The following is a 27,500-nucleotide window of genomic DNA, read 5'->3' on the forward strand; positions in this document are numbered from 1 at the left end:
TGCTCACCGTGGTTGGCTTGGCAGGCGAGGTCCAATGAGCCGCCTTCCCTCAGTGGCCCGACCGTCCTGCCCTCTAGAGGTAGCCCCAGACCGTCAGTTAGCACCACGTCCTCCACGCGCTCTGTGATAGGGAGAGAAAACGAAGAGAATCGAGTTTAAAGAAAGTTAGAATTGAAAGAGAACAAGGATTAACAATATACGCTATGTTGGACGAAGGGAAACGATATGAAGGGGGTTAGAAGAGAGATTGACAAGTTAGAAAATAAATAGAACAAAGAATTACTAGTCAGGATTTTTTATAGATTCTGTAATACGAGAATTAACAAAACGTAATAGTTGGAAAAGGGATTAACAGATGAAGGATGGAAAGACTCGGTTATCCAAATATTAATGAAAAGAAATAAAAAAACAGGGATTTATTGATTTTGTCATACGAAATAAAAGGAAAATGAATAGTTATAAAAAGGTATTAACAGATGAAGGGTGGAAAGACTCGGTTATCCAAATATTAATGAAAAGAAATAAAAAAAAAAGGAATTTATTGATTTTGTCATACGAAATAAAAGGAAAATGAATAGTTATGAAAAGGGATTAACAGATGAAGGATGGAAAGACTCGGTTATCCGAATTATAATGAAAATAAATAGAAAAACAGGAATATATAGATTTTGTCATACGAAATAAAAGGAAAATGAGTAGTTATAAAAAGGGCTTAACAGATGAAGAGTGGAAATACTGTAATATCTGAATAATAATGAAAAGAAAATAGAAAAAACAGGAATTAATAGATTTTGTCATACGAAATAAAAGGAAAATGAATAGTTAAAAAAGGGATTAACAGATGAAGGATGGAAAGACTCGGTTATCTGAATAATAATGAAAATAAATGGGAAAAACAGGAATATATAGATTTTGTCATACGAAATAAAAGGAAAATGAATAGTTAAAAAAGGAATTAACAAGTAAGGCCTAAAGTTCTGAAATATGGAAAAAAATGGAAAGAAAGCAAGTCACATATCACGGCCGCCACTGTAAATAAAATACACCCGCTCTACTTAACAGGGCCCCGTCAAGAACTTATGAATAAACGGACAAATAGTTATGAAAATGAAAATAATAAGTCGAGAATGAATGAAAAAAACAAGAATAAATAAATGGATCAGAAAAATAAAACAAAATACCAGAAAAAAATATACCCCCAAAAATGACAAAAACAAAAATAAAATAGAGATAATTGGGGAGAGGATAAATCACCCCCATTATCTCCCTCCCCTTCCCCTTCACCTCCCCATCAACCCCATCTTCACCTCCCATTAACTCAGGTGTCACAGGGCAGGCAGAAGGGGGCTTATTAGGACGATAGCACAGGTAAATAATTAAGCAGCTGGTATATATTCTGACAGGTAGATGACAGGTGTGTAGGGAGGGGGAAGGAGGGGGGAGGGGTGAGGGTCCCGAGTGTGTGGGGGTGTGTGTGTGAGTGTTATAGCTATATGACAAGTCCTCTAAATCTGTATGAATATTGTGAACGTGAGGAGAGAGAGAGAGAGAGAGAGAGAGAGAGAGAGAGGGAGAGGGAGAGGGAGAGGAAGAGGGAGGGAGAAAGAGGGAAGGAGAGAGAAGGAGAGAAAATAAAAGGAGGAAAAGTAGATAAGAAAATGAAGAAGGGATGGGAGAGAGAGAGAGAGAGAGAGAGAGAGAGAGAGAGAGAGAGAGAGGGCGAGCGAGAGAGAGAGAAGGAGAGAGAGGAGAGAAAAGAGGAGGAGAGAGAAGGAGAAAATAAAAGGAGGAAAGAGAGAGAGAGAGAGAGAGAGAGAGAGAGAGAGAGAGAGCGAGAGAGCGAGAGCGAGATAGACCGACCCCTTAAAAACAAACATCAAAATGAGATTAAAAATAAAAGTGACACGCGGGCGAAAGAATAAAAGTGAGAGTGGTCATAAACCTTCGCTTGTCAGCCGCACAGGTAAACGGGCAGGTGAGGCTAATTAACGAGACAGGTAATGACGCAATCAGTGACATCATCAGCGCGGAAACAAAACAACGGAGGGAGATTTTCCACCTGGACGAAAAAAAAGAAAATAGGAAAGTATGAATGAAAGAAGGAAAGGAGAGGAAAAAATAGGAATAGTGTAAATGAAAGTAGGAAATGAGAGGAAAAAAGGAAAGGAAAAGTATGAATGAAAGAAGGAAATGAGAGGAAAAAAAGGAAAGGAAAAGTATGAACGAAAGAAGGAAATGAGAGGAAAAATAGGAAAAGTATTAATGAAAGTAGGAAATGAGAGGAAAAAAAGGAAAGGAAAAGTATGAATGAAAGAAGGAAATAAGAGGAAAAAAGGAAAAGTATTAATGAAAGAAGGAAATGAGAGGAAAAAAAGGAAAGGAAAAGTATGAATGAAAGAAGGAAATGAGATGAAAAATAGGAAAAGTATTAATGAAAGTAGGAAATGAGAGGAAAAAAAGGAAAGGAAAAGTATGAATCAAAGAAGGAAATAAGAGGGAAAAAGGAAAAGTATTAATGAAAGTAGGAAATGAGATGAAATAAAGGAAATGAAGAGTGTGAATAAATGAATGAATGGAGAAATGAAAAAAATGGATAAATGGGAAAACTAAAAAAATATATAAGGAATTAATTGAGATTTTTGGGTTATGAATAAAATGTGAAAAATGAAAAATAAATGAAAAAAAGAGGAAAAGAAAAGTATGAATAAGTGAATGGATGGAAAAGTGAAAAAAAAGAAAAAAAAATGAGAAAACTAGAAATATATAAGGAATGAATTGAGATTTTTTTTGGGTTATGAATAAAATGTGAAAAATGAAAAAAATGACGAAAAAAAGAGGAAAAGAAAAGTATGAATAAGTGAATGGATGGAAAAATGAAAAAAAAGAAAAAAAATGAGAAAACTAGAAATATATAAGGAATGAATTGAAATGTTGAGGTTATGAGTAAAATGTGAAAAATGGAAAAGAAAATGAACAAAAAAAAAGAGGAAATATGAAAGAAAAAAATATAAAACAAGTGAATGAAACAAAAAAAAAAGGAAGAAAATGAAAAATATGAGAAGTGGTAAATTTAGACAAGAAAAAGACTGAAAAATAATTGTCAAGTGGAAAAAAAAACCTGAAAAAGAGAAAAAGAAAAATCGGACCATTGAAAAAAAAATAAAAAAGGAGAAAATATTAAAAGCAAAAATATAAAAACAAAACTAAATATAAAAAAAATGTGAAAAGAATGAATGAGACAAACAAAAAAATAAATGTATAAAAAAACACGTGTAATCCTTATTTGTCCTCTCCTCTTGAAAAGTAAATAAACGACCCTCCAAATTAGGTGAGCGAACATTTCTGGGAGTGAGCGAAACTTTCCGGGTCGCCACGTCAGCCGCAGTCCGCTTCCTCGAGTTTGCAATAGTTTTCGCATCTTTTTTTATCTTTCGTTTGTGGATGTCACGTCTCTGGTATTTACCTTGCCAGAGAGAGAGAGAGAGAGAGAGAGAGAGAGAGAGAGAGAGAGAGAGAGAGAGAGAGAGAGAGAGAGAGAGAGAGAGAGAGAGAGAGAGAGAGAGAGAGAGAGAGAGAGAGAGAGAGAGAGAGAGAGAGAGAGAGAGAGAGAGAGAGAGAGAGTCATCCAAACTTTGTGTTCTCCGGAAAACCTACTCTGTCAACGAGAGAGAGAGAGAGAGAGAGAGAGAGAGAGAGAGAGAGAGAGAGAGAGAGAGAGAGAGAGAGAGAGAGAGAGAGAGAGAGAGAGAGAGAGATTTTTCACTAAATTTCCTGACGAAGAGAGAGTTTGTGTCGGGGGATGTTTGCCCTTAAGAAGAGAGAGAGAGAGAGAGAGAGAGAGAGAGAGAGAGAGAGAGAGAGAGAGAGAGAGAGAGAGAGAGAGAGAGAGAGAGAGAGAGAGAGATAACAGGCATGGCAAACATTTCAAATCATCACACACACACACACACACACACACACACACACACAAACACACAAACACACAAACAAAAACACACACAAACACATACCCACACACCTGTTCTCTCTCCCCAACACACCTGCTCACCTTCCTCCCTCACACACACCTGCCAACCTCTCTACCTCAACTCACTTACCCGGCACACGCAAAAGTAGCCTCTGTGTCCAGGTAGGCGAGAGGCGGAAGTGCACCTGACACCTGTACTCCGCCTCGTCCCTGTGGTGAACGTTTCGTATGAGCAGGCCTGTCCCACCGCCGCTCAGAACCATACGCGAGCCTACACCACGCGCCACAGTCCCCCGCTCAAGGCTGGCCCGCGCGTCGTAGCTAGAAGGGGGAAAGAGAAGGAGGCTGTTAGGTTAGGTTAGGGTAGGGACACAGGGGAAAGAAAGGAAAAGAAAGGTCTGTTAGGTTAGCTGGAAGGAAGTTATGCTATAGAGAGATGGGAAGAAAAGGGAGATAAAGGTCTGTTAAGTTAGGGTTGGTAGGGTAGGTTAGACAGAGAGGGGAAGGAAAGGGAGTTAAAGGTCTGTTAAGTTAGGGTTGGGTAGGGTAGGTTAGAGAGAGAGGGGAAGGAAAGGGAGATAAAGGTCTGTTAGGTTAGTTTTGATTAGGTTAGGTTAGAGAGAGAGAGGGGAAGGAAAGGTAGATATAAGTCTGTTAGGTTGGGTTTTGGTTGGTTAGGGTAGACAGAGAGGGGAAGGAAAGGGAGAGAAAGGTCTGTTATGTTAGGTTTGGTAGGTTAGGTTAAAAAGGAGGAGGAAGAGGGAGAAAAGAGGGCCGTTAGTTTAGATTATGTTTGGTTACGTTACAGAGAGCAGGCAGGAAGGATAGAGCTGGAAGGGTGATGTTAGATTAGGTTGTGTTAGGTCAGAGAGAGCGATGTTTGGCTAGGTTAGATTAGAGAGTGAGGAGGAGGGAGGAGAGGTAGAGGAAAACTGTGTGGGAAGAGTAAAAAAATATAGAAACAATTTGAAGATTAATTAAAGTTTTTGAAGTATTAGAATATGATTGAAGAAGTAAAGAGTGTAAGATGGATGAGAGATGAAAGAGTTAAGAAATGAATCAGAAACACAAACAAAAAACGCATAAACAAACAGGTAAACAAACAAACAAACAGGGAGATAAACCAACCATACCAAACAAACAAAAAACAAACATACACAAACAGAAACAAACAAAAAACGCATAAACAAACAGGTAAACAAACAAACAGAGAGATAAACCAACCATACCAACCAACAAACAGATAAACAAAAACAAACACAAGCAAAAAACACATAAACAAACAGGTAAACAAACAAACAAACAAACAGGGAGATAAACCAACCATACCAACCAACAAACAGATATACAAACAAAAACAAACAAACAAAAAACACAAACAAACAGGTTAACAAACAAACAGGGAGATAAACCAACCATACCAACCAACAAACAGATATACAAACAAAAACAAACACAAACAAAAACACATAAACAAACAGGTTAACAAACACACACGCACAAACACAAACAAACAGCCTCCCCCCCCCATCTCTTTACATATCTCTTTCTCGGCATCTCAAAAGTTAATGTTAATAAGTCTCACGAGTTCTTTTAAGAGGAGAATGGAGGAGCCTGTGTTTTTTTCTTTAATTTTCTTTTCCTAACTTTTTATTATTCTTTTTTTTTGTTTATTTTTATTTTTTACACGTAAGAGTCGTTAAGCGGTCCATTCATAGCTCGAGTCTTAAGATGGTGGTAGTAAGTCTCTCTCTCTCTCGCTCTCAAGTTCTCCTCCTTTCTCTCCTTTCTCTCCTTACTAAATGTTCTTGTTCCCTCTCTCCTCCTCCTCCTCCTCCTCTTTACTTTCTTCCTATTAAGTGTATATGTCTCCTACCTCCCTCCCATTTAGCTTCCTCCTCCTCATCCTACTCCTCCTCCTCCGCCCTCAGTCTATCTCATTCATTCTGTAACACTCACTTTCCTTTTCCTCCTCCTCCTCCTCCTCCTCCTCCTCCTCCTCTCGTCTTCCTCTGAGTAATGTTTTTTTTTTACGGTGTTTTTATTTTAAGTTTTTAGTATTATTTTTAGCGTTATCTCTCTCTCTCTCTCTGTGTGTGTGTGTGTGTGTGTGTGTGTGTGTGTGAAGGAATGCTCGAGAGAGAGAGAGATAGAGAGTGAGAGAGAGAGAGAGAGAGAGAGAGAGAGAGAGAGAGAGAGAGAGAGAGAGAGAGAGAGAGAGAGAGAGAGAGAGAGAGAGAGGAAACGTTGACCCATTTTCTTTAGTTTCCTGTTTTCTTTCATATCAGTGTTACCAACACACACACACACACACACACACACACACACACACACACACACACACCCCTACCCTTCCTCCCTTTCTTTTCCTCCCCCTCCCTTTCCTCTCCCTCCCCTCCTTTTTTCTCTCCCTTCCTTCCCTTACTAACCCTCCTCCCTTCCTCTCCTCTCCTCCTCCTCTTCCTCTTCCTTTCCTTCCTTCCTCCATTCCCTTCCTTTACCCTCTTTCCTCCTCCTCCTCTTCCTCTTCCTTCCCTTCCCTCCCACCATTCCCTTCCTTCCTCCTCCTTCCTCTTCCTTCCTTCCCTCTTTCCTCCTCCTCTTCCTTCCCTGCCCTCCCCATTCTCCCCACCCCTATCCCTTCCCCTACCGAAACAATACCCCCTCCTCCTTCTCCCTCCTCCTCCTCCTCCTCCTCCTCCTCCTCCTCGGTTCTGGACACACCGACGCGAGTTTGTGAATGCATAATGAACGTTTTGTGTTTACCTGACAAATGTTTTGGCAGGAGCGAACGTGAGGCACGGAAAGGAAATCTAATTGGTCAGACATCATAAAGGAAAAGAACGTAGAGAGAGAGAGAGAGAGAGAGAGAGAGAGAGAGAGAGAGAGAGAGAGAGAGAGAGAGAGAGAGAGAGAGAGAGAGAGAGAGAGAGAGAGAGAGAGAGAGAGAGAGAGAGACCTTACCTTAGTGTGGAAAGTGATGTGAGAGAGAGAGAAAGGGAATGAGAGAGAAAGTAAGATGTGAAAAGTTAAAGTTCGCGTGTGTGTGTGTGTGTGTGTGTGTGTGTGTGTGTGTGTGTGTGTGTGTGTGTGAGGAAATGAACAAACAAATAGAGCGAGAATAAATGTTTGGAAATGAATAAAACGAAGAGGAAATAAAAGAATAATAGAGAGAGAGAGAGAGAGAGAGAGAGAGAGAGAGAGAGAGAGAGAGAGAGAGAGAGAGAGAGAGAGAGAGAGAGAGAGAGATAAACACGTATTGAACAGGTAATAATAACATAATCCTTTAAACAAACAGACAAACACGATTCCTCTCTCTCTCTCTCTGTGTGTGTGTGTGTGTGTGTGTGTGTGTGTGTGTATGTGTGCGTGTGTGTGTGCGTGCGCCTTGTAATCAATTAGCAATCAAACGACAGGTGTGTCTTGTGGATTTACCTGTTTGTTTGTTTGTTTGTTTGTTTATTTGTTTACTCTCATTGTTGTAGCAGTAGCAGTAGTAGTAGTAGTAGTAGTAGTAGTAGTAGTAACACACACACACACACACACACACACACACACACACACACACACACACACACACACACACACACACACACACACACACACACACACACACACACACCTTTTTAATATATCGTTTTATTTCTTTTTTTTTCCTTGTCTCTTGGAAAAAAATTGTTCTTATGATAAATGACTGAGAGAGAGAGAGAGAGAGAGAGAGAGAGAGAGAGAGAGAGAGAGAGAGAGAGAGAGAGAGAGAGAGAGAGAGAGAGAGAGAGAGAGAGAGAGAGAGAGAGAGAGAGAGACGTAATACTTCACTGTGATTTATATTTTTGTGTCATAGAAAATGGATTTGTTTGTGTTTCCCGTTTTCTGTTTGCCCATTTATCCACGTCAACGAAAACGGGAAGAAGGGAGAGAAAAGGTGATGAAGGAGGAATAGAAAAGAGGAAGAAGAGAAATGAGAGAGAAGAAGAGAAAGATGCGATTTTTGTTTTCTCTCTTTTTCTCCTTTCTTTTTTATTTGCTTATTTTTCTTCGTTTTCTTCTTCTTCTTCTTCTTCTTCTTCTTCTTCTTCTTCTTCTTCTTCTTCTTCTTCCTCCTTCTCCCCCTCCTCCTTTTATTTATCATTTTTATTATTATTCTTTTCTATTTGTCTTCTTTTCCTTCCTCCTCCTCCTCATTCTTCCTCTTCCTCCTCCTCCTCTTCCTCCTCCTTTTCCTCCTCCTCCTCCTCTTCCTCCTCCTCCTCCTCCTCTGAGCGCTAACTGGCACTCCCCCTTCACATTTTCTTTACATCGGAACCTCAAAGAAAATGGAAATTGGGACTAAAAAAGAAAACGGAGCATTGAAGGGTAGACTGCAAGGAAGGAAGACAGGGAAGAATTGTCCTCTTCCTCCTCCTCCTCCTCCTCCTCCTCCTCCTCTTGTTCCTATTAAAGTGTGTGTAGATATGACAGAGAGAGAGAGAGAGAGAGAGAGAGAGAGAGAGAGAGAGAGAGAGAGAGAGAGAGAGAGAGAGAGAGAGAGAGAGAGAGAGAGATACAAAAGCCAGTGAACAGGATATGAATAATGTGTGCGTGTGTGTGTGTGTGTTTGTGTGTGTGTGTGTCTGTGTGTGTGTGTAATTATTTGCATTTCTAATATAATTCACAAACGTTCGCAGGGATTGAGAGAGAGAGAGAGAGAGAGAGAGAGAGAGAGAGAGAGAGAGAGAGAGAGAGAGAGAGAGAGAGAGAGAGAGAGAGAGAGAGAGAGAGAACAACACACTAATAATTTTGAGGCGTAAAAGGAAAATAAAATGTTTGAAATAATTGTTAAACGAAGAGCAAAGAGGAAGGGAAGAGAAGAGGGGAAGAGGAGGAGGAGGAGGAGGAAGAGAGAGGAAGGTAAATGGTATAGAAGGAAAACAGAGAAAGAAAAGGAGGAGGAAATACAAGAGAGAGAGAGAGAGAGAGAGAGAGAGAGAGAGAGAGAGAGAGAGAGAGAGAGAGAGAGAGAGAGAGAGGGGGGAGGCGAGAAAGGAAAAGGAAGGAAGAAAAGAAAAGAAATAGAGAAGGCGAAGGAGGAAGAGAGAGAGAGAGAGAGAGAGAGAGAGAGAGAGAGAGAGAGAGAGAGAGAGAGAGAGAGAGAGAGAGAGAGAGAGAGAGAGAGAGGAAATGGAAGGAAAATGAGTGGAAAAGAATTAAGAAAGGAATGAAGAAGAAGAGGAAGAGGAGGAGGAGGAGGAGGAAGAAGAAGAGGAGGAAGAAGAGAGGAAAGGAAGAGTAAAGGAAGGAAAATAGAGAGGGAATAGGAGGAGGCAAAGGAAGAGGAGGAGGAGGAAGAGGAGAAGAGGAGGAAGAGGAAGAGGAGGAGGAGGAGAGGTATCTATGTAGCCAGGAAGAGGAGGAAAACTATATTATTTTTTTTCCTCCTCCTCCTCCTCCTCCTCCTCCTCCTCCTCCTTTATTCTTCCTCCTCTTCCTCCTTCCTTCCTGTCCTAATTCCTCCTCTTCCTCCGCTATTTCTCTCCAGTTCCTTCCTCCTCCTCCTCCTCCTCCTCCTCCTAAGCTGTAGATTTTGTTTTCTCTATTCCGGCGTCTCTCTCTCTCTCTCTCTCTCTCTCTCTCTCTCTCCGAGCATAGAGATATACTCACACACGTACAGAGAGAGAGAGAGAGAGAGAGAGAGAGAGAGAGAGAGAGAGAGAGAGAGAGAGAGAGAGACTTGCTCAATCACTCCCTCTGAATTTCTATCCCCAAGCACTTTTTTTTATTATTTTTGAACGTAAAACCAAATTTCTTTAACCAATTTCGTTCCTTTTATTTTTTCGTTCATTTTATTTCCCTTCCTTCTATATGTACCTTAAATGATCACTTCTGTTGTTGTTATTGTTTTTATATATATTTATTTTATTATTTTTACTTATATCGACTTTTTTTTCATTTTTTCATTGTCTTTCCCATCCTTTTCTCTCTCTCTCTCTCTCTATTTCCTTCTTTTTCTATCTTCTCTTTCTTTCCCTTTTTCCTGTTTTCTCTTCTTTTCATTCCTTCCTTTCTCCTCGTTTTCTTTCTTCATTTTCCATTTCACTTCATTTTCACTACATTTTCATTTATTATTATTTTTTCTATTTCTCTTCTTCTTCTTCTTCTTCTTTGTCCTTCTTCTCCTCTTCCATGTTCTTCCTCTCTTCCACTTTTATTACGTCTTTTTCTTATTTCAATTTTCCTCTCTGTTTTCCATTTTATTCTTTTCCAACTACTCTTTTTCCCATTCTCTCTCTCTCTCTCTCTCTCTCTCTCTTCCTTTCCCTCCTTTCTCTGCATTCTTCTTCTTCCTCTTCTTCCCCTATCTCCTCTTTCGCATTCTTCTCTATCTTTCTCTCTTTACCTCCCTTCCATTTCTCTTTTATCCTCCTCCCCTCTTCTTCTCCTTCCCTTCTCTCTCTCTCTCTATGTCTGTCTTTAATTGTGTTCTCTTCTGTAACTTCGATTTTATTTGTTTTTTTCTTCTTCTCATTTTTATTGTTTTTTTTTGTTTTCTTTTTCTTCTTCTGTTTTGTCTGTTTTTTTGTTGATTTTTGTTTTTCTTCTTTCTCTTTTTCTACTTCCTTCTTTCTCTCTTTATTTCTTTGCATTTTTCTCTTCTTTTATTTTTTTGTCCTTTTTTTTATCATATTTTGTCTTTTGTGTCTTAATTTTTCATCCTTCCTTTCCTTCTTCTCTTTCTTTATTTTTGTCTTTCTCTCTTCTTTCTCCTCCTCCTTCTTCCTCTTCCTCCTCCTCCTCCTCTTCCCTTTATCATATTTCCTATCTTCCCATCTGTCAATCATTCCTCCTCCTCTTTTTTCCTCCTCCTTCCTCTTTTTCCTCCTTCCTCCTCCTCCTCCTCCTCCTTGTCTTCTCTTTTTTTCTCTGTCTTTTTTTCCTCTCCCACTTCCTGTCTCCCAATCTCACTTTGATCTCTCTCTCTCTCTCTCTCTCTCTCTCTCTCTCTCTCTCTCTCTCTCTCTCTCTCTCTCTCTCTCTCTCTCTCTCTCTCTCCATTTCCTTCCCTCTTCTATCTTCTCTTTCTTTCTCTTATTCCTGTTCTTTCCTCTCTCCCTTTCATTCCTTCCTCTCTTTCTTTTCCTTATTCCTCTTCTCTCCTCTTCTTCCCCTTTCTTTCCCTTCTACCTCCTCCTCCTCCTTCTCCTTCTCCTCCTCTTCCCCTTTATCATATTTCCTATCTTCCCATCTGTCAATCACTCCTGTTTCATATCTTCTCCTGTTTTTCCTCCTCTTCCTCTTCCTCTTTTTCCTCCATCCCTCTCCTCCTCCTCCTCGTCTTCTCTCACTTTCCCTCTACCTTCAAACGCCGTCACCACACCTTCCCTCACACCTGTAATAATCAACTCACCTGAGGATTGGTCTTGAGGTGTGATTGAGATACCAAAGCACCAGATTGATTGTGTCTTCAGGAACCACAGGGTAGCGACAGGGGAGACGAGCCACGCCCCCCCTGGCCACAGTCACCCCTACCAATGGACCTGGGGGAGAGAAGGGGGAGTTAGTGGGTGAAAGGGAGGGTAGTGTAGGGGGAAAGGGTGAGAAATTAAGGGTGAGAAGGGAGGAACAGGAGAAGGGTATTGTATTTTCTCATTGATGTAGGGATGTCTAGTGTGAGTATAGGGGGGGGGGGGGTAGTGTGAGGGGTGAAAGGGGGGGGGTGGAAAGGGGTGGTAGTGTAGGGGAGGTTTTAGAGGAAGGGTTGAGTTAGTTTTGTTCTTTTCTTTTTCTTCTTTTTTTTTCTAATTCCTCTGTTTATTTTGGGTAGTTTTTTTTTCTCCTCCTCCTCCTCCTCCTCCTCCTCCTCCTCCTCCTCCATCTCCAAATCCTGTTCATTAGAATTCTTCTTCTTTTTCTTTTCTTCCATCTCCTCCTCTTTTTCTTTCTTCTTTCCTTCTACTTCTTCTATTTCTATTTTATTTTTGTCTTCTTTTTCTTCCCATCATCAACATCATTATCAGTAGTAGTAGTAGTAGTAGTAGTAGTAGTAGTAGTAGTAGTAGTAGTGGTAGTAGTAGTAGTAGTAGTAGTAGTAGTAGTAGTAGTAGTAATTGGTGTTATTGTTATCGTTGTTTTGATACCAGAAACGTAAACAATGGTACACACACACACACACACACACACACACACACACACACACACACAATAGTACCGTACCCAGCACCCTCGCAGTCCGTTTTCTTTCTAATTAACACAGAAAACGGAGGCCTGGAGGGGTGATTCAACTGCTCTTTTTTTTTAATTCCTGGAAAGAAAATGAAAAGGAAGGAAGGAGAGAAAAAAATGGAGTTCCTTTCTCTCGCGTAATAAGAGTTTTTTTTCTTTTATTTCATTTATTTTTTGTCCGGCTTGATGACAAAGACACTCCCTTAGGTTATGAGAGTCCTTGTCTTCCTTTGTCTTCCTTTTCTTCCTTTATTTATTCCTTTATTTCCCTTCTTCCTTTCTTCTCTAAATTATCTATAGTTATTTTCTTCTACGTTTTTATTTTTTTTTGTATTTTTATTTTCTTCGTTTTCTTTCTTTATTTTCTTCCTTTTTTCCCTCTCCTTCCTTTTTTTATATTCGTGTTTTTTTCTTCTTGTCAACTTTTTCTTCATTTTTTCTTCTTTGTAAACTTTTTCTTCATTTTTCTTCTTTGTCTTCCTTTATTTATTTATTTTCTTCCTTCCTTTGCTTTCCTTCTTATATTATTTTCTTCCGTTCGATATTTTCCTTTTTTTCGGCTGTCCTTTTTTTTCTTCTTTTTCCCCTTTTCTTCTTATATTTCTTCCACTTTCTTCCTTTCTTTCTTTTCTTCTTTTCTTCCTGCACTGTCTTTTCTCTTTCCTTTGTTTTTTTCGTCTTTTTCTTCTCTATTTTTTATCATGTTATCCTTCTTTTCTTCCTTTTCTTCACATATTTTCTTCCTTTTCTTCCTTTTCTTCCTTTCTTCTTTTTTCTCTTCCTTCTCTCCATTTATTTATTCTATCCTTTCTTTTATTTCTTTGTCTTTGTCTTCCCTTTCTTCTTTCTTTTCTTCCTTTCCTTTGTTCCTCTATTTCCTTCTTTCTTCCTTTCTTCTTCTCTTCTTTTCTTCCTTTGTTTGATGTTAATTTCTTTCTTCTTTTATTTTTCTTCTCTCACTTCTCTTGTTTCTTTTTTCTTTTTATCTTTTTTTTCTTCCTGTCCTCCTCCTCCTCCTCCTCCTCCGCCACCTCCTCCTCCTCCTCATCCTCCTCATCCTTGTTACTACTCCTCTTCCTTGTTCCTCATTTATTCACACGACTTTTTTTTTATTTCTATTCTGTATCTCTCTCTCTCTCTCTCTCTCTCTCTCTCTCTCTCTCTCCTCTCTCTTCTCCTCCTCCTCTTCCTCTTCCTCTTCCTCTTTCTCTTGCTATGAAAATTTATTCCAGTTTTTTTTTTCTTCTTTTTAATCTTTTTTGAATTCCGGGACGGGACGAAATATGTGTTCTTGGTGAAAGCGCCGCGCAGCCTTTTTAGGAGTTCAAAAATTGTGTTGCGTTTTTTAAGTTGAGTTGGCTTCAGTGTTGCTGTTATTTTTGTTATTATTATTATTTTTATTGTTATTGTTAGTGTTGTTGTTGTTGTTGGTGGTGGTGGTGGTCTTTTTATTTTTGTTTGTTTTATTTTGATTGTTTTTTCCGTATTGTGTTTCGTAACTTTTTATTTTTCTTTCTCTTAATTTTCTTTTGCTTTCTTTTGTCTTGTTTTGCTTTTAGTGTTCTTTTTTTCTTTATTTTCCCTCCTTTTCCTTTCCCTTCCTTCTTTGTTTTCTTCCTTCCTGGCTTCCTTTCTTCCTTTCTTTCTCTCTCTCTCCTCATACCTATTATATTCCTTCTTTCCTTCTTTTCTTCCTTTTCATCATCTTTTCCTTTTTAATTGTTTTCTCGCTTCCTTTTCTATCTTCCTTCTCTCCTTCCTTCCTTCATTCTCTCTTTTTCCACCTCTCTGTCTATCTCTCTATCTATCTATCTATCTATCTATCTACCTGTCTGTATCTATTCATCTCTATCTCTTTATCATACACTAGCTTTATTACTATCCTTCCTTCCTTCCTTCCTTCCTTCCTTCACCTGTCCTTACATCCTTCCTTCCTTCCTTCCTTCCTTCCTTCGTTCCTTCACCTGTCCTTCCTTCCTTCACCTGTCCTTCCTCCCTTCCTTCCTTCCCTCCTTCCTTCCTTCAACTGTCCTTCCTCCCTCCCTCCCTCCCTTCCTTCCTTCTTTCCTTCCTTATTCCTTCCTTCACCTGTCCTTCCTTCCCTCACCTTCCCTCACACCTGACTCATTAACTAACAGGTAAAATGTATCCGTCCACCTGAGCGAGATGATGTTCCTTTTAACCTTACCTGTGCATAATTGGGACAGGTGTGCAGGTGTCCAGCTCTCGCTCCTTTGTTCCTCAGGTGTGTGGCAGGTGTGTGGCAGGTGTAATTAGTGACGACAGGTGTGTGTGTGTGTGTGTGTGTGTGTGTGTGTGTGTGTGTGTGTGTGTGTGTGTGTGTGTGTGTGTGTGTGTGTGTGTGTTTAACTGTAATTGCTTTTTTTCTTTTTCTTTGTTTTTCTTTTTTTATTGTCTTCTTAATTTCCTGTTTTTTTTTTATCTTATTCTTTCCTTTCTTCCTTTTCTTCCTTATTTCTTCAGTTTTCTTTATTTTCTTCATTATTCTTTCTTCATCTTCTCGTTCTCCTCTCCTTTCTTCCTTTCCCTTTTTCCTTTATCTGCCTTTTCTTCTTTCCTTTTCTTTCTTCCTGTCTTCCTTCGTCTCTGTTCATTCACTTCTTCCTTCCATTCTTTCTTTGCTTCCTTCCTTCCTTCCTTCCTCCCTTCCTTCCTTCCTTCCTTCCTTGCTTCCTTCCTTCCTTCCTTCCTTCCTTTCTTCCTTCCTTCCTTCCTTCCTTTCTTCCTTCCTTCCTTCCTTCCTTCCTTCCTTTCTTCCTTCCTTCCTTCCTTCCGTCCGTCCGTCCGTCCGTCCTTCCATCCTTCCTTCCTTCCTTCCTTCTTCTCTCCCTCCCTCCCTCCCTCCACACACACACATACACACACACACACACACACACACAGCGTACCCAACACTGTCCCCTCCACGCACACACATACACACGCACCCACGTTCCAATTTTCTTTCCCAAGTTGAGATAGAAAACGGATCCTTGAAGCTCTTAAGGGCAGTCTAAATCAAATCCGTTTTCTTTCTACCAGTTTAGTCTTACGTCAAATAAAGTTTTCTCTCTCTTTTCTCTTTATTTTTCTCTCCGTTGGATTAGGTGAGGCTTCTCTCTCTCTCTCTCTCTCTCTCTCTCTCTCTCTCTCTCTCTCTCTCTCTCTCTCTCTCTCCTGGGGTTATTTTTGCCTTTCCGTCTATATTTTTTCTCTTTATTTATCTTATTTTCTTCTTTTCCTTCGTTTTCTTTTCTTCCTTTTCTTCTTTTTCCTCTTTTTGTTGTTGTTGTTGTTGTTGTTGTTGTTGTTGTTGTTGTTGTTGTTGTTGTTGTTGTTCTTGTTCTTCTTTTCCTCCTTCTTCTTCTTCTTCTTTTTCTTCTTCTTCTTTTTCTTCTTCTTCTTCTTCTTCTTCTTCTTCTTCTTCTTCTTCTTCACTAAATCCTCCTCCTCCTCCTCCTCCTCCTGCTCCTCTTTTGCCTCCGTTTATGGGCTCAAGAAAGGCGGAGATTATGAACCTGATCGTGACGTGTATCCGGATTGTCGAAACGGAGCCGAATTTGCACTCTGGATTCACCGCGGAGGAGCAGGTTGTATTTTTTTTATGTTGGTATCATTTTCTGTTGTTCTACGAGGCTTTGTTGCGTATATATGTTTTGTTTATACTATTGATATATTTGGTTATACATGTTTTATTATGTTTTATTGTTTTTTCTTCTATTTTTTCTTCTTTTGTGGTTTTGTCTTCGTATGTTTTTTTTCTTTTTTTTTCTTTTTTTTTGTTTCTTATTTTTTGTCTTTTTTGTGACGTAATTTATTTGTTTTGTTTTTTGTGGTTTTTGTTAATTTTGTGGTTACTGTATTTTCTTTTTTCTTGTCTTTTTTGTCTTCTTTTTTGTTAGTTTCTTATTTTTTTGTTTTTATATACATTTTTTTTTGTTTTTTTTGTACTTTTTTTGTTAATTATGTGACAACTGTATTTTTCTTTCCTCTTGTTTTTTATTATCTTTGTTTTCTTTGTTTTGTTTTCTTTTGTTTGTATGTTTTTTTTAATCTTTTTGTTGCAGTGTTTTTCTTTTGTTTATTTTTTCTTAATATATATTCGTTCTGTTTTTTGCTGGTATTTTTCTTTATTTTCTTTATTTTATTTATACATTTATCTTGTTAGTGTCTATGTTTGATATTCGGATTTGGTTCCATTGATGTTTTTTTATATGTATTTCTTTTGTTTTTTCCCTTTTTCTTGTTTTTCTTTTCTTTTTTTTTCTCTTTTTTTATAGCAGAGGAGACAGTGCAAGGGCGTAAAAAACAAAGAAAACAATAATGAAAACAAAGCCCGCTACTTACTGCCCCTTCTTGTTTGTTTTATCTTGTTTATCTTGTTTTCTTGTTTTTTTCTTGTTTAATACCTTTCTTTTGTTTCTTTTGGTTAGTATCTTTGTGGTATTTCGTATATGTTATTATCTCTTATTATCATCCTTTTCAATATCAGACAAACAGACACGGACAATAGCAAGACAGTCCATGCTTTGTGTTCCTCTTCCTCTTTGTACCTTTTCCTCCTTGTCTTCTTTTGTCTTCCTTTGTCTTTTCTTCCTTTATTTATCCCTTTGTTTCTTCATTTGTCTTCCCTCCTTTATTTCCTGTCTTTATTTGCTGTGTTTTGTGTTTTCTTTCTCTCTTTCTCTGTCCACACCTGTTCTTCACACCTGTCCACACCTTTCCAATACACCTGTTCTCACCTGTCCACCACACCTTTCCACACCTGTTCACACCTGACCTTCACACCTGTCCACAGCTGCCCTTCACACCTGTCCTTCACATCTGTCCTCCACACCTGTCCGCACCTGTCCTTCACATCTGTCCTCCACACCTGTCCACACCTATCCTTCACATCTGTCCTCCACACCTGTCCACACCTGTTCTTCACATCTGTCCTCCACACCTGTTCTTCACACATGTCCACAGCTGTTCAAATGTCCTCTCCTGTTTTATCACCTGTCCACACCTGCCCACACCTGTTCTTCACACCTGTCCACACCTGCCCACACCTGTTCTTCACACCTATCCACACCTGTCCACCTGTTCTCTCCTGTTTTATCACCTGTCCACACCTGTCCTCCACACCTGTCCACACCTGTCCTCTTTTATCACCTGTCCCCGCTAATTCCTCTATTCTTTTACTTTTACTTTTTTTTTTTTTTTTGTTCCTCTTTCAGCCAAGTTTTCATCGCCTTCCTGAACCTTTTGCTCGCTGCTGCTTATGCTAATTTCTTTTTTTTCTTTTTTTTTCGTTCTTTTCTTTTCTTCCTTCCATTTTTTTGAGTCTAGGAAAAGAGAAGGAAAGGAAGGGAAGAAAAAAGATTAGAAAATACGTTTGCTCGCTTTTGTAACCTTTTCTTCTTTTTATTTCTTTTTTGTTTTTTCTTCCTTTTTTTTAAGTTGAGGAAAATGAAGGAAGGAAATTGGAGGAAAATAAGCGAAGGGGAAAAGAGAAAAGAAAGGGAAAATGTGTACCATGACTTGCCTAACCTTTTTCTTTTTCTTTTTTCTTTTTTGTTTGAGTCGAGAAAGTGAAGGAATGAAAATAAATGGAAAAAAATAGGAATGAAAAGAGAAAGGAAAAAAAAGAAAGAAAAATGTATCAACGCTTTCCGAACTTTTCTCTTTTTTTTCCTTTTTTTTTGAGTTAATGAAAGTGAAGGAAAGAAAAAATTGGAAGGGAAGGAAAAAAAGGGAAAGGAAAAAATGTCACGTCGCTTTCGTAACCTATATTTTTCCTGCATACGTTGAGGTCTTGTCCTGTCTTGCTTTCTTTCCTTTTTTTCTTTTTTGTTTTTGTTGTTTTTGTTGTTTTGTTTTCTTGTTTTTTTGTTTTTGTTTTTCCTTGTTTTCTTTTGTTTTTCTTGTTTTCTTGTTTTTTTCTTGTATATGGTGAGGTCTTGTTTCCTTTTTCTATTTTTTTTTTGAGTGGGCCCGAAAAATTAAATAAAAGAAGAAAAAACGAAAAAAAAAAAAACGAAGAGGAGGAAAAAATAGCATCCCTTTGTTAAACTTTTTCATTCATTCTTTTTTTTTTCCATATTTTGAGGTCATTTGTTTTGTTCTTTGTTTTTGAGTGGGCTGAAAAATTGAGTCAAACACAAAGACTGAAAAGAAACAATGAAAACAAACAGAAGAATGTAACACACACACACACACACACACACAAACATAGATAGACAGACAGACAGACAGACAAATTCACACACACACACACACACACACACACACACACACACACACACACACACACACACACACACACACACACACACACACACACACACACACAAACACATAGACAGACAGAGAGACAGACAGACAGAGAAACACACACACACACACACACACACATAGACAGACAGACAGAGAAACACACACACACACACACACACACACATAGACAGACAGACAGAGAAACACACACACACACACACACACACACACACACACACACACACACACACACACACACACAGACAGACAGAGAGACAGACACACACACACACACACACACACACACACACACACACACACACACACACACACACACACACACACACACACACACACACACACACACACACACACAAAAGCAGACCACTCAGTCGGAAGGTTATTGTCCAACATTAGCATTCAGAGTCGAGTTAAATATGACGAGAATACAAATACGTACACACACACACACACACACACACACACACACACACACACACACACACACACACACACACACACATGCTGTCTCACCTTTGTTATCATTCATTGTGTTTATTTGTTTGTGTGTTTGTGTGTTGCTCGTCTTGTTTGTTTGTTTGTTTGAGATTAATGTATTTTGTCTGTTTTTATTTTTATATCTTTGTGTTTGTTTGTTTTATGATCTCGTTTCTCGTTGCTCAATTTGTTTTTATAATTTCTTTGTCAGAGTAACCATTTTTATTAGTATTGTTTTTATTTTATTTTTCATATTATTTTTTGTTAATTTTATTTATTCACGGTTCATTTATTTCCTGTATATTTTATTTTTCTTTATCTTTTTTTTGCCTCTTTTTATTTTTTATTTCTTTCTGTCTTGGTTCGTTTGATTCTGCCTTTTTTTTCCTTTTCTCTATTTCTTCGTTCGTTCTTTCCTTCCTTCCCTTCCCTTCCCTTCCCTTCCTTCCTTCCTTCCTTCCTTCCTTTCCTTCCTTCCCTTCCCTTCCCTTCCTTCCTTCCTTCCTTTCTTTCCTTCCCTTCCCTTCCTTCCTTCCTCCCATCCATCCTTCCTCTCATCCTTCCTTCCTTCCTTCCTTTCATTGTCCCTTACACACCCACACACCCACACACCCACCCACACCCACACACACACACACCAGCATATTACACACACAAGCAAAACAAACACAAAAAAACAAAAGAGCATCAATCCCCCGTCATTTGTTAAGGTTGCCGTAGGAGCGAATGAGATTTTAATGGCCGCTAAATTATGTATCACCATGAATGCATTATGAGACGAGAGTTTTTTGTTGCTATCTCAATTTTGTCTCGAATCAGCTGAGAGGAGAGGAGAAAAATGATAAATAGGGGGAGAGAGGAGGGGGAGGAGAGAAAGTTTATGAAGAAAAAGGGGATGTAAGGAAATATGAATAAAAATAGGAAGAAAAGGAAAGTATGAAGAAAAAGGAGACGAAAGGGTATAGGTGAAGAAAGAGGTAAGGAGAAGAAAATGATAAGTAGGGAGAGAGGGAAGAAGAGGAAAATAATGGAGAAAAAAGGAAAGGAGAGGAGAGAAATATATAGAAATAAAGTAAAAGAAAAGATGGATATTATGAAGAAAAATGAGAGGAGAGGAAAGGAGAGAGAGAAATGATAAATAGGGGAAGAGGGGAGAGGGAGAAGAGGAAGGAAAATTATAAAGAAAAATGAGAGGAGAAAAAGAAATATATTGAAAGAAGAATAGAGAAGAGGAAAGTATGAGGAGGAGAGGAAAGGATAGAGAAAAATGATAAATAGGGGAAGAGGGGAGTAGGAGGAGAGGGAGATTATGAAGAAAAAATGAGAGAAGAGAAATATATAGAAATAAAGTAAAATAAAAGATGGAAATTATGAAGAAATATGAGAGGAGAGGAAAGGAGAGAGAAAAATGATAAATTGGGGTAGAGGAGAGGAGAGGGAGATTATGAAGAAAAATGAGAAACGAGAAGAAAAATATAGAGAAAAAAGTAAAAGAAGCGATGACTCCCGGAATTATATTATTGTTTTCATTTTCTTTAGTTTCCCCTTCGAGTTGGTTGTCAAATGAGCTTCTTTGGTGTTTTATTTACTCTTCTTTCATTCATATCTCATTACTATTCCAACCTTATTACTCCTTTATTTTCTCCTGCTCTTTTATTTCCTTTCCTTTTATTATTTTCTTTTTCATAAGTTTCCCCTTCGCGTTGGTTCTCAAATGAGCTTCTTTCTTTTACTAATAATTTTTGGGTGTATTGATGTCTAATTTCCTCTTTATTTCCACCTCTTGTTTAATTTCCTCTTCGTTTTCCCTTCTGTTATTATTTTATTTTTCATTAGTTTCCCCTTCGCGTTGGTTCTCAAATGAGCTTCTTTCTTTTACTAATAATTTTTGAGTGTATTCGTGTCTAATTTCCTCTTTATTTCCACCTCTTGTTTAATTTTCTCTTCGTTTTCCCTTCTATTATTATTTTCTTGCACCTTTTTCCCCTTTGGTCTCGCTCTTGAAATGAGATTCTATCATTAACTTTATAATTTCCTTCCTTCTATTTATATTTTCACTTATTTCAACCTTTATTTCCACCTTTACTTAATTTTCTCATCGTTTTATTCACATTATTCGTATTTTTTCATTATTTTCTTCATTGTTTTCTTGGCCCTGCTTGTCAAATGAGCTTCTTCCGCCTCTACTTTCCTTTAATTATTTCCTTCCATGCTTTGTTTTCCACTAATCGAACTTTATTTAACATTTTTCCACTTTTTCTGCATTTTATTCGTATTTTTCGTATTATTTTATTATTTTCCTCATTATTTTCTTGGTCCTGCTTCTCAAATGAGCTTCTTCCGCCTCGTCTTTACTTTTCTTATTTATTTACATGTTTTTTTCCACTATTTTAACTTTATTTAACTTTTTTTCCACTTTTTCTGCATTTTATTCGCCTTTTTCATATTATTTTATTATTTTCTTCATTGTTTTCTTCGCCTTGCTTGTCAAAGGAGCTTCTTCCGTCTCTACTTTCCTTTACTTATTTCCTTCCATGCTTTGTTTTCCACTAATCGAACTTTATTTTACTTTTTTCCACTTTTTCTGCATTTTATTCGCCTTTTTCGTATTATTTTATTATTTTCCTCATTATTTTCTTCGCCCTGTTTGTCAAATGAGCTTCTTCCGCCTCTACTTTCCTTTAATTATTTCCTTCCATGCTTTCTTTTCCATTATTTTAACTATATTTAACTTTTTTCCACTTTTTCTGCATTTTATTCGCCTTTTTCGTATTATTTTATTATTTTCTTCATTATTTTCTTCGCCCTGTTTGTCAAATGAGCTTCTTCCGCCTCGTCTTTACTTTTCTTATTTATTTACATGTTTTTTTTCCACTATTTTAACTTTATTTAACTTTTTTCCACTTTTTCTGCATTTTTTTATCATTTTCATTATTTTCTTCATTATTTTTTTCGCCCTGCTTGTCAAATGAGCTTCTTGCGTCTCTACTATTCTTTATGTATTTCCTTCCATGCTTTCTTTTCATTGTTCCAACTTTATTTTGCATTTATTTCCACCTTTACTCAATTTTATCTTCTTATTCGTGTTATTTTTCCTCTTATTATTTTCTTTCCTTATTTTCCTTCGCCTTGCTTCTCAAATGAGCTTCTTCCGTCTTTCATTTATTAATTTCTTCTTTATTTCCATCTTTATTATCCTTGTCATTACTTTTCCTCTCCTTGTTATTGTATATTTCATCTATTTACTTATTTTCCTTTTTGTTTTTCTTTCCTCTTATTATTTTCTTTCATTATTTCCCTTCGCCTTGTTTCTCAAATGAGCTTCTTCCGTCTTTCATTTATTAATTTCTTCTTTATTTCCATCTTTATTATCCTTATCATTACTTTTCCTCTCCTTGTTATTGTATATTTCAACTATTTACTTATTTTCCTGTTTGTTTTCCTTTCCTATGTCATTTTCTTTCATTAATTCCTCCGCCTTCCTTCTCAAATGAGCTTCTTTCGTCTCTATTCTGTTTCTTCTCGATGCTAATTTGTTTCACTATTCTAATCTCCTTTCTCCTTTACTTTTCACCTTTCCCTAATTTTATCTTCTTTTTATTTCTATTATTCGTATTATTTCATTATTTTCTTTCATTATTTCCTTTGTCATGCTTTTCAAATGAGCTTCTTTCGTCTCTCTTTTATTCTGTTTCTCCTTCTATGCTAATTTGTTTCACTGTTCTAATCTCCTTTCTCCTTTATTTCTCACCTTTACCTAATTTTATCTTCGTTTTATTTCTGTTATTCGTATTATTTCATTATTTTCTTTCATTATTTCCTTTGTCTTGCTTTTCTAATGAGCTGCTTCCGTCTTTAATTTACTCATTTCTTCTTTATTTCCATCTTTATTATCTCTCCTTTCCTTATTATTTCCTCTTCCATCTCTATATCCTCCTTTATTCAATTTCCTTTTTGTTTTTCATTCATATATTATTTTCTCACAATATTTCCCTTCGTCTGGTTATTCAAATGAGCTTTTTCATATTTATTTTATCTTCTCTCCCTGCAGTTTTATCAATATTCCTACTTAATTTCTTCTTTATTTCAATGTTTTACTTAATTTCCTTCGTTTTCCCTTTTATTATTATCTTCTTTCATTATTTCCTTCGTCTTGCTTCTCAAATGAGCTTCTTCCTTCCCCTCTTTTGTTTTTTGGGGCCTGGCGAAGTCAATTAAGAGTCCGATGCAGTTCATGTCTTTGTCCAAATGAGAGTCTGTGTCTGTCTCCCCGGAGGTCAAATGAGCTTCCAAAACGTCGCTGCCTCGCTTAAAAAAATAGGGAATTTAAATCGGTTCCCCGTATTCCGAAGTCAAATGAGAGTTGGAATGACTCGGATATTACTCAGGCACTTAAGTTTACATCGTCTATGATTATTCAGCCGCTTAATTTCACGGCGTCTATAATGAGTCTGGTATTGCTTGGCGCGCGGGAAGAAGATTCGCTTTCGTGTGTTCTGGCCTTGGGTTCGGTTCCCTTAATGGCTCTTCTTGCGACGTAAAGAGACAGAAAAGGAGAATTAAGGAAAGAAAAACAAGAAAGCAGAGAGAAAAAATGTTTGGGTATACATAAAAAAATAATCGTATTAGTAAAATATGATACAGAAGTAAATTAAACGAGAAAAAAAATGTTGGAGTCTTTTTTTGAATTATCTTGGTACGTGAAAAAACTGAAAACAAAATAAAAGAAAGAAAAAGAAGAAGATAGTATGAAAAAAAGGGTTTGTATTGATGGAAATAATCGTATAACCAAAATAAAAGCAAAATAATTAAAACAAGAAATGAAAAGAAGATAAAATAAAATTGTTGGAAGCTTTTTATGGATTTTCTTGCAACATAAAGAGACAGAAGAACAAAAGTAGGGAAAGAAAAACAAGAAAACCAAGTGGAGACCTGAAAATAATCGTATAACCAAAATTAAAGCAAAATTATTAAAACAAGAAATGAAAAGAAGATAAAATAAAATTGTTGGAAGCTTTTTATGGATTTTCTTGCAACATAAAGAGACAGAAGAACAAAATTAGGGAAAGAAAAACAAGAAAACAAAGGGAAAAGTGTTTGTGGAGACCTGAAAATAATCGTATAGCCAAAATTAAAACAAAAGAATTAAAACAAGGAATGAAAACATGATAAAAAAATTGTTGGAATCTATTTTGTGGATTTTCATGGAACGGGAAAAGACAGCAAAACAAAATTAAGGAAAAAAAATAACAAGAAGAGAATGAAAAAATGCGTTCGTGGAGACTTGAAAATAATTCCAAAACCAAAATAGAAAATAAATAAAGCAAAATTACAACTAGATAAAATACATTGGCTTTTTATAGGTCTTCTTGCAACGTAAAGAGAGAGAAAAAAACGAAATTAAGGAACAAAAAAGGGGAAAGGAATGTAAAGAATGCTTGTGGAAATAGAAAATAAAGAAAGCAAATAAACAACGCGATAAAATTTGTTCGATTAAATTAATGTATCTTCTTGCAACGTTAAGGGAAAGAAAAACAAAATTAAGGAACGAAAACAAGAAAAAAGAAGGAAAAAAGGGGAAAGGAATGTAAAGAATGCTTGTGGAAATAGAAAATAAAGAAAGCAAATATACAACGAGATAAAATTTGTTCGATTAGATTAATGTCTCTTCTTGCAACGTTAAGGGAAAGAAAAACAAAATTAAGGAACGAAAGCAAGAAAAAAGAAATAAAAAAAGCGTTTGAGGAGACAAAATTAATCGAATGACAAAATAAACACGAGATAAAATTTGGCAGATTCTTTTAATGGGTCTTCTTGGAACGTTAAGAAAAAGAAAAACAAAATTAAGGAACGAAAACAAGAAAAAAGAGGGAAAAAAGGGGAAAGGAATATAAAAAATGCTTGTGGAAATAGTAAATAAAGAAACAAATATACAACGAGATAAAATTTGTTCGATTAGATTAATGTCTCTTCTTGCAACGTTAAGGGAAAGAAAAACAAAATTAAGGAACGAAAACAAGAAAAAAGAAGGAAAAAAAGCGTTTGGGGAGACAAAATTAATCGAATGACAAAATAAACACGAGATAAAATTTGTCAGATTCTTTTCATGGCTCTCCTTGGAACGTTAAGAGAAAGAAAAACAAAATTAAGGAACGAAAACAATAAAGGAAGAAAAAAATAAGTGTTTGGGGAGACATATAATAATCGTATAACTAAAATCAAAACAAAAGAAAGCTAAATTAAAACGAGATAGAATTTGTTGGAATCTTTTTATGGATTTTCTTGGAAGTTGAAAATGCAGAAAAACAAAATTAAGGAACGAAAACAAGAAAAAAGAAGTAAAAAAAGCGTTTGGGGAGACGTAGAAATAATTATCGAATGACAAAATAAACACGAGATAAAATTTGCCAGATTCTTTTAATGGCTTTTCTTGGAACGTTAAGAGAAAGAAAAACAAAATTAAGGAAAGAAAAACAAGAAATAAGAAGTAAAAAAGCGTTTGGGGAGACAGAAATAATCGAATGACAAAATAAACACTTAAAAAAGCGAAATCAAAACGAGAAAAAAATGTTGGAGTCTTGTTATATCTCCGATGTTTCGTTCTCTTCCTGTTGTTGTTGTTGTTTCCTTTTTTTCTATCAATCTTTTCTATCTTTCTTTTATTGAGAATGAAAAATGGAAGAGAAAGGAAGAAAGAGAAAAGAAGATTTGGAGGAAACTGAAGGGGAGGGAAGATAAATGGGTTTTCTTTTAACGTAAAGAGAAAGAAAAACAAAATTAGGGAAAGAAAACAAGAAAACAAGGAAAAAATGTGTTTGTAGAGACATAATAGTAATCGTATAAGTAAAATGTAAACAAATGAATTAAAACAAGAAAGGAAAAGAAGATACAAAAATGTTGGAATCTTTTTGTGGATTTTCTTGGTACGTAAAAAGACAGAAAAACAAAATTAAGGAAAGAAAAAAAAAACAAGAAAACAGTAGGATAAAAGTGTTTGTGGAGACATGAAAATAATCACATCACTAAAATATAAACTAAAGAATTAAAACAAGAAATGAAAACAAGATAAAATTTGTTAGTCTTTATTTGTCTTCTCGTAGCGTTGAAAAATATAAGAAAGTAGAAGGAGAATGAAAAAGCAGAGATAGAATGAAAGAAAATATAAGGAAAATGTGTTTGATTAATTTTCATTCGCTTTTTCGTAACGTGAAGAAAATAAAGAGAGAGACAGAGAATACAAATAGAAAAAAATAAAGATGTTTGTGGAAGAGAAGGAAAAAAGTTTAAAGGATATACAAAAAATAATAAAAAATATGCGATTCTTTTTATTTGTCTTTTTGTAACGATGAAAAATAAAGGAAAATATTAAGGGAATGATTATTTATTTGTGACTTAAAGAAAATAAAGAAAAAATGAAATGGAGAAGTGATATTTGTGGAGAAGAGATGGAAAACAGTTTCAAGGAAATACAAAAATATGCGATTCGTTTCATTTGTCTTTTTGTAACGTTGAAAAATAAAGGAAAGTAGAAAGGGAATGAGAAAGCAGAAATGAAATAAAAGGAAATAAAATAAAATAAAATAAAAGAAAAAGAGGTTTGATCAATTTTCTGTCGCTTTTTCGTAACGTAAAGGAAATAAAGAAAGAGAGAGAGAGAATGCAAATAGAAAGAATAAAAATGTTTGTGGAAAAAAACGTAAAAAGTTTAAATGAAATACAACAAATAAAAGAAAAACTATGCAACTCTTTTCATTGGTCATTTTGTAACGTTGAAAAATAAAGGAAAATATAAAGGGAATGAGAAAGCAAAGATAAAAGAAAAGAAAAGAAAAGAAAATAAAAGAAAAAAGGTGTTTGATTAATTTTCAGTCGCTTTTTCGTAACGTGAAGAAAATAAAGAAAGAGAGAAAAAGAATGAAAATAGAAAAAATAAAAATGTTTGTGTAGATGGAAAAAATGTTAAAAGGATATACCACGAAATAAACAAACAAAAAAGTGCGTGATACCTTTTGCAACATAGAAAAAAAGAATAAAAAGAAAGAGAAAGAAAAAAACAAAACAAAAAAGCGAATGTTTGTGAGGATCTACGAATATCCAAAATAAAAAGGAAATAAAATAGATTAAACTTAAAAGAAAAGATTATTTGGTGTCTTTAATGGGTTTTCTTGTAACGTTGCAGTATAGAAGAAAAATAAACAAACAATAAAGACAAATAAAGACAATAAGAATGAATAAAAAAAACAATAAAAATGAAAGAAAAAGAGACAAAAGTTCTTAAGCGAAACATACCCACGAATTTACCAGTAGTAGTAGTAGTAGTAGTAGTAGTAGTAGTAGTAGTAGTAGTAGTAGCAGTAGTAGTAGCAGTAGTAGTAACATTATTATTATTATTATTATTATTATTATTATTATTATAGTAGTAGTAGTAGTAGTAGTAGTAGTAGTAGTAGTAGTAGTAGTAGAAGTAGTAGTAGTAGTGTTCCTTATTATACCAATTTCTCGCAATCACTAATTATAAAGTCAAGCATATTGAAACTATGTTAATATAATTTCTTCGAGGGGGAATTGGAACTCCATC

General features: G+C 36.2%; 1 protein-coding gene across 1 annotated transcript in view; it reads right to left on the bottom strand.

The window, feature by feature from the left end:
- LOC126982028 (uncharacterized) overlaps window positions 1–27,500 on the bottom strand; it is a 140,277-nt gene that overhangs the window by 31,945 nt on the left and 80,832 nt on the right. Inside the window, exons 4-6 of the mRNA XM_050833747.1 lie at window positions 11,352–11,481; window positions 4,098–4,288; window positions 8–121 (exon numbers count right to left, since the gene is read on the bottom strand). Coding sequence (XP_050689704.1) covers window positions 8–121; window positions 4,098–4,288; window positions 11,352–11,481 — 435 coding nt within the window. The remainder of the gene's footprint in view (window positions 1–7; window positions 122–4,097; window positions 4,289–11,351; window positions 11,482–27,500) is intronic.

Source organism: Eriocheir sinensis, chromosome 50 (genome assembly GCF_024679095.1).
Source record: "Eriocheir sinensis breed Jianghai 21 chromosome 50, ASM2467909v1, whole genome shotgun sequence".
Lineage (NCBI taxonomy): Eukaryota > Metazoa > Arthropoda > Malacostraca > Decapoda > Varunidae > Eriocheir > Eriocheir sinensis.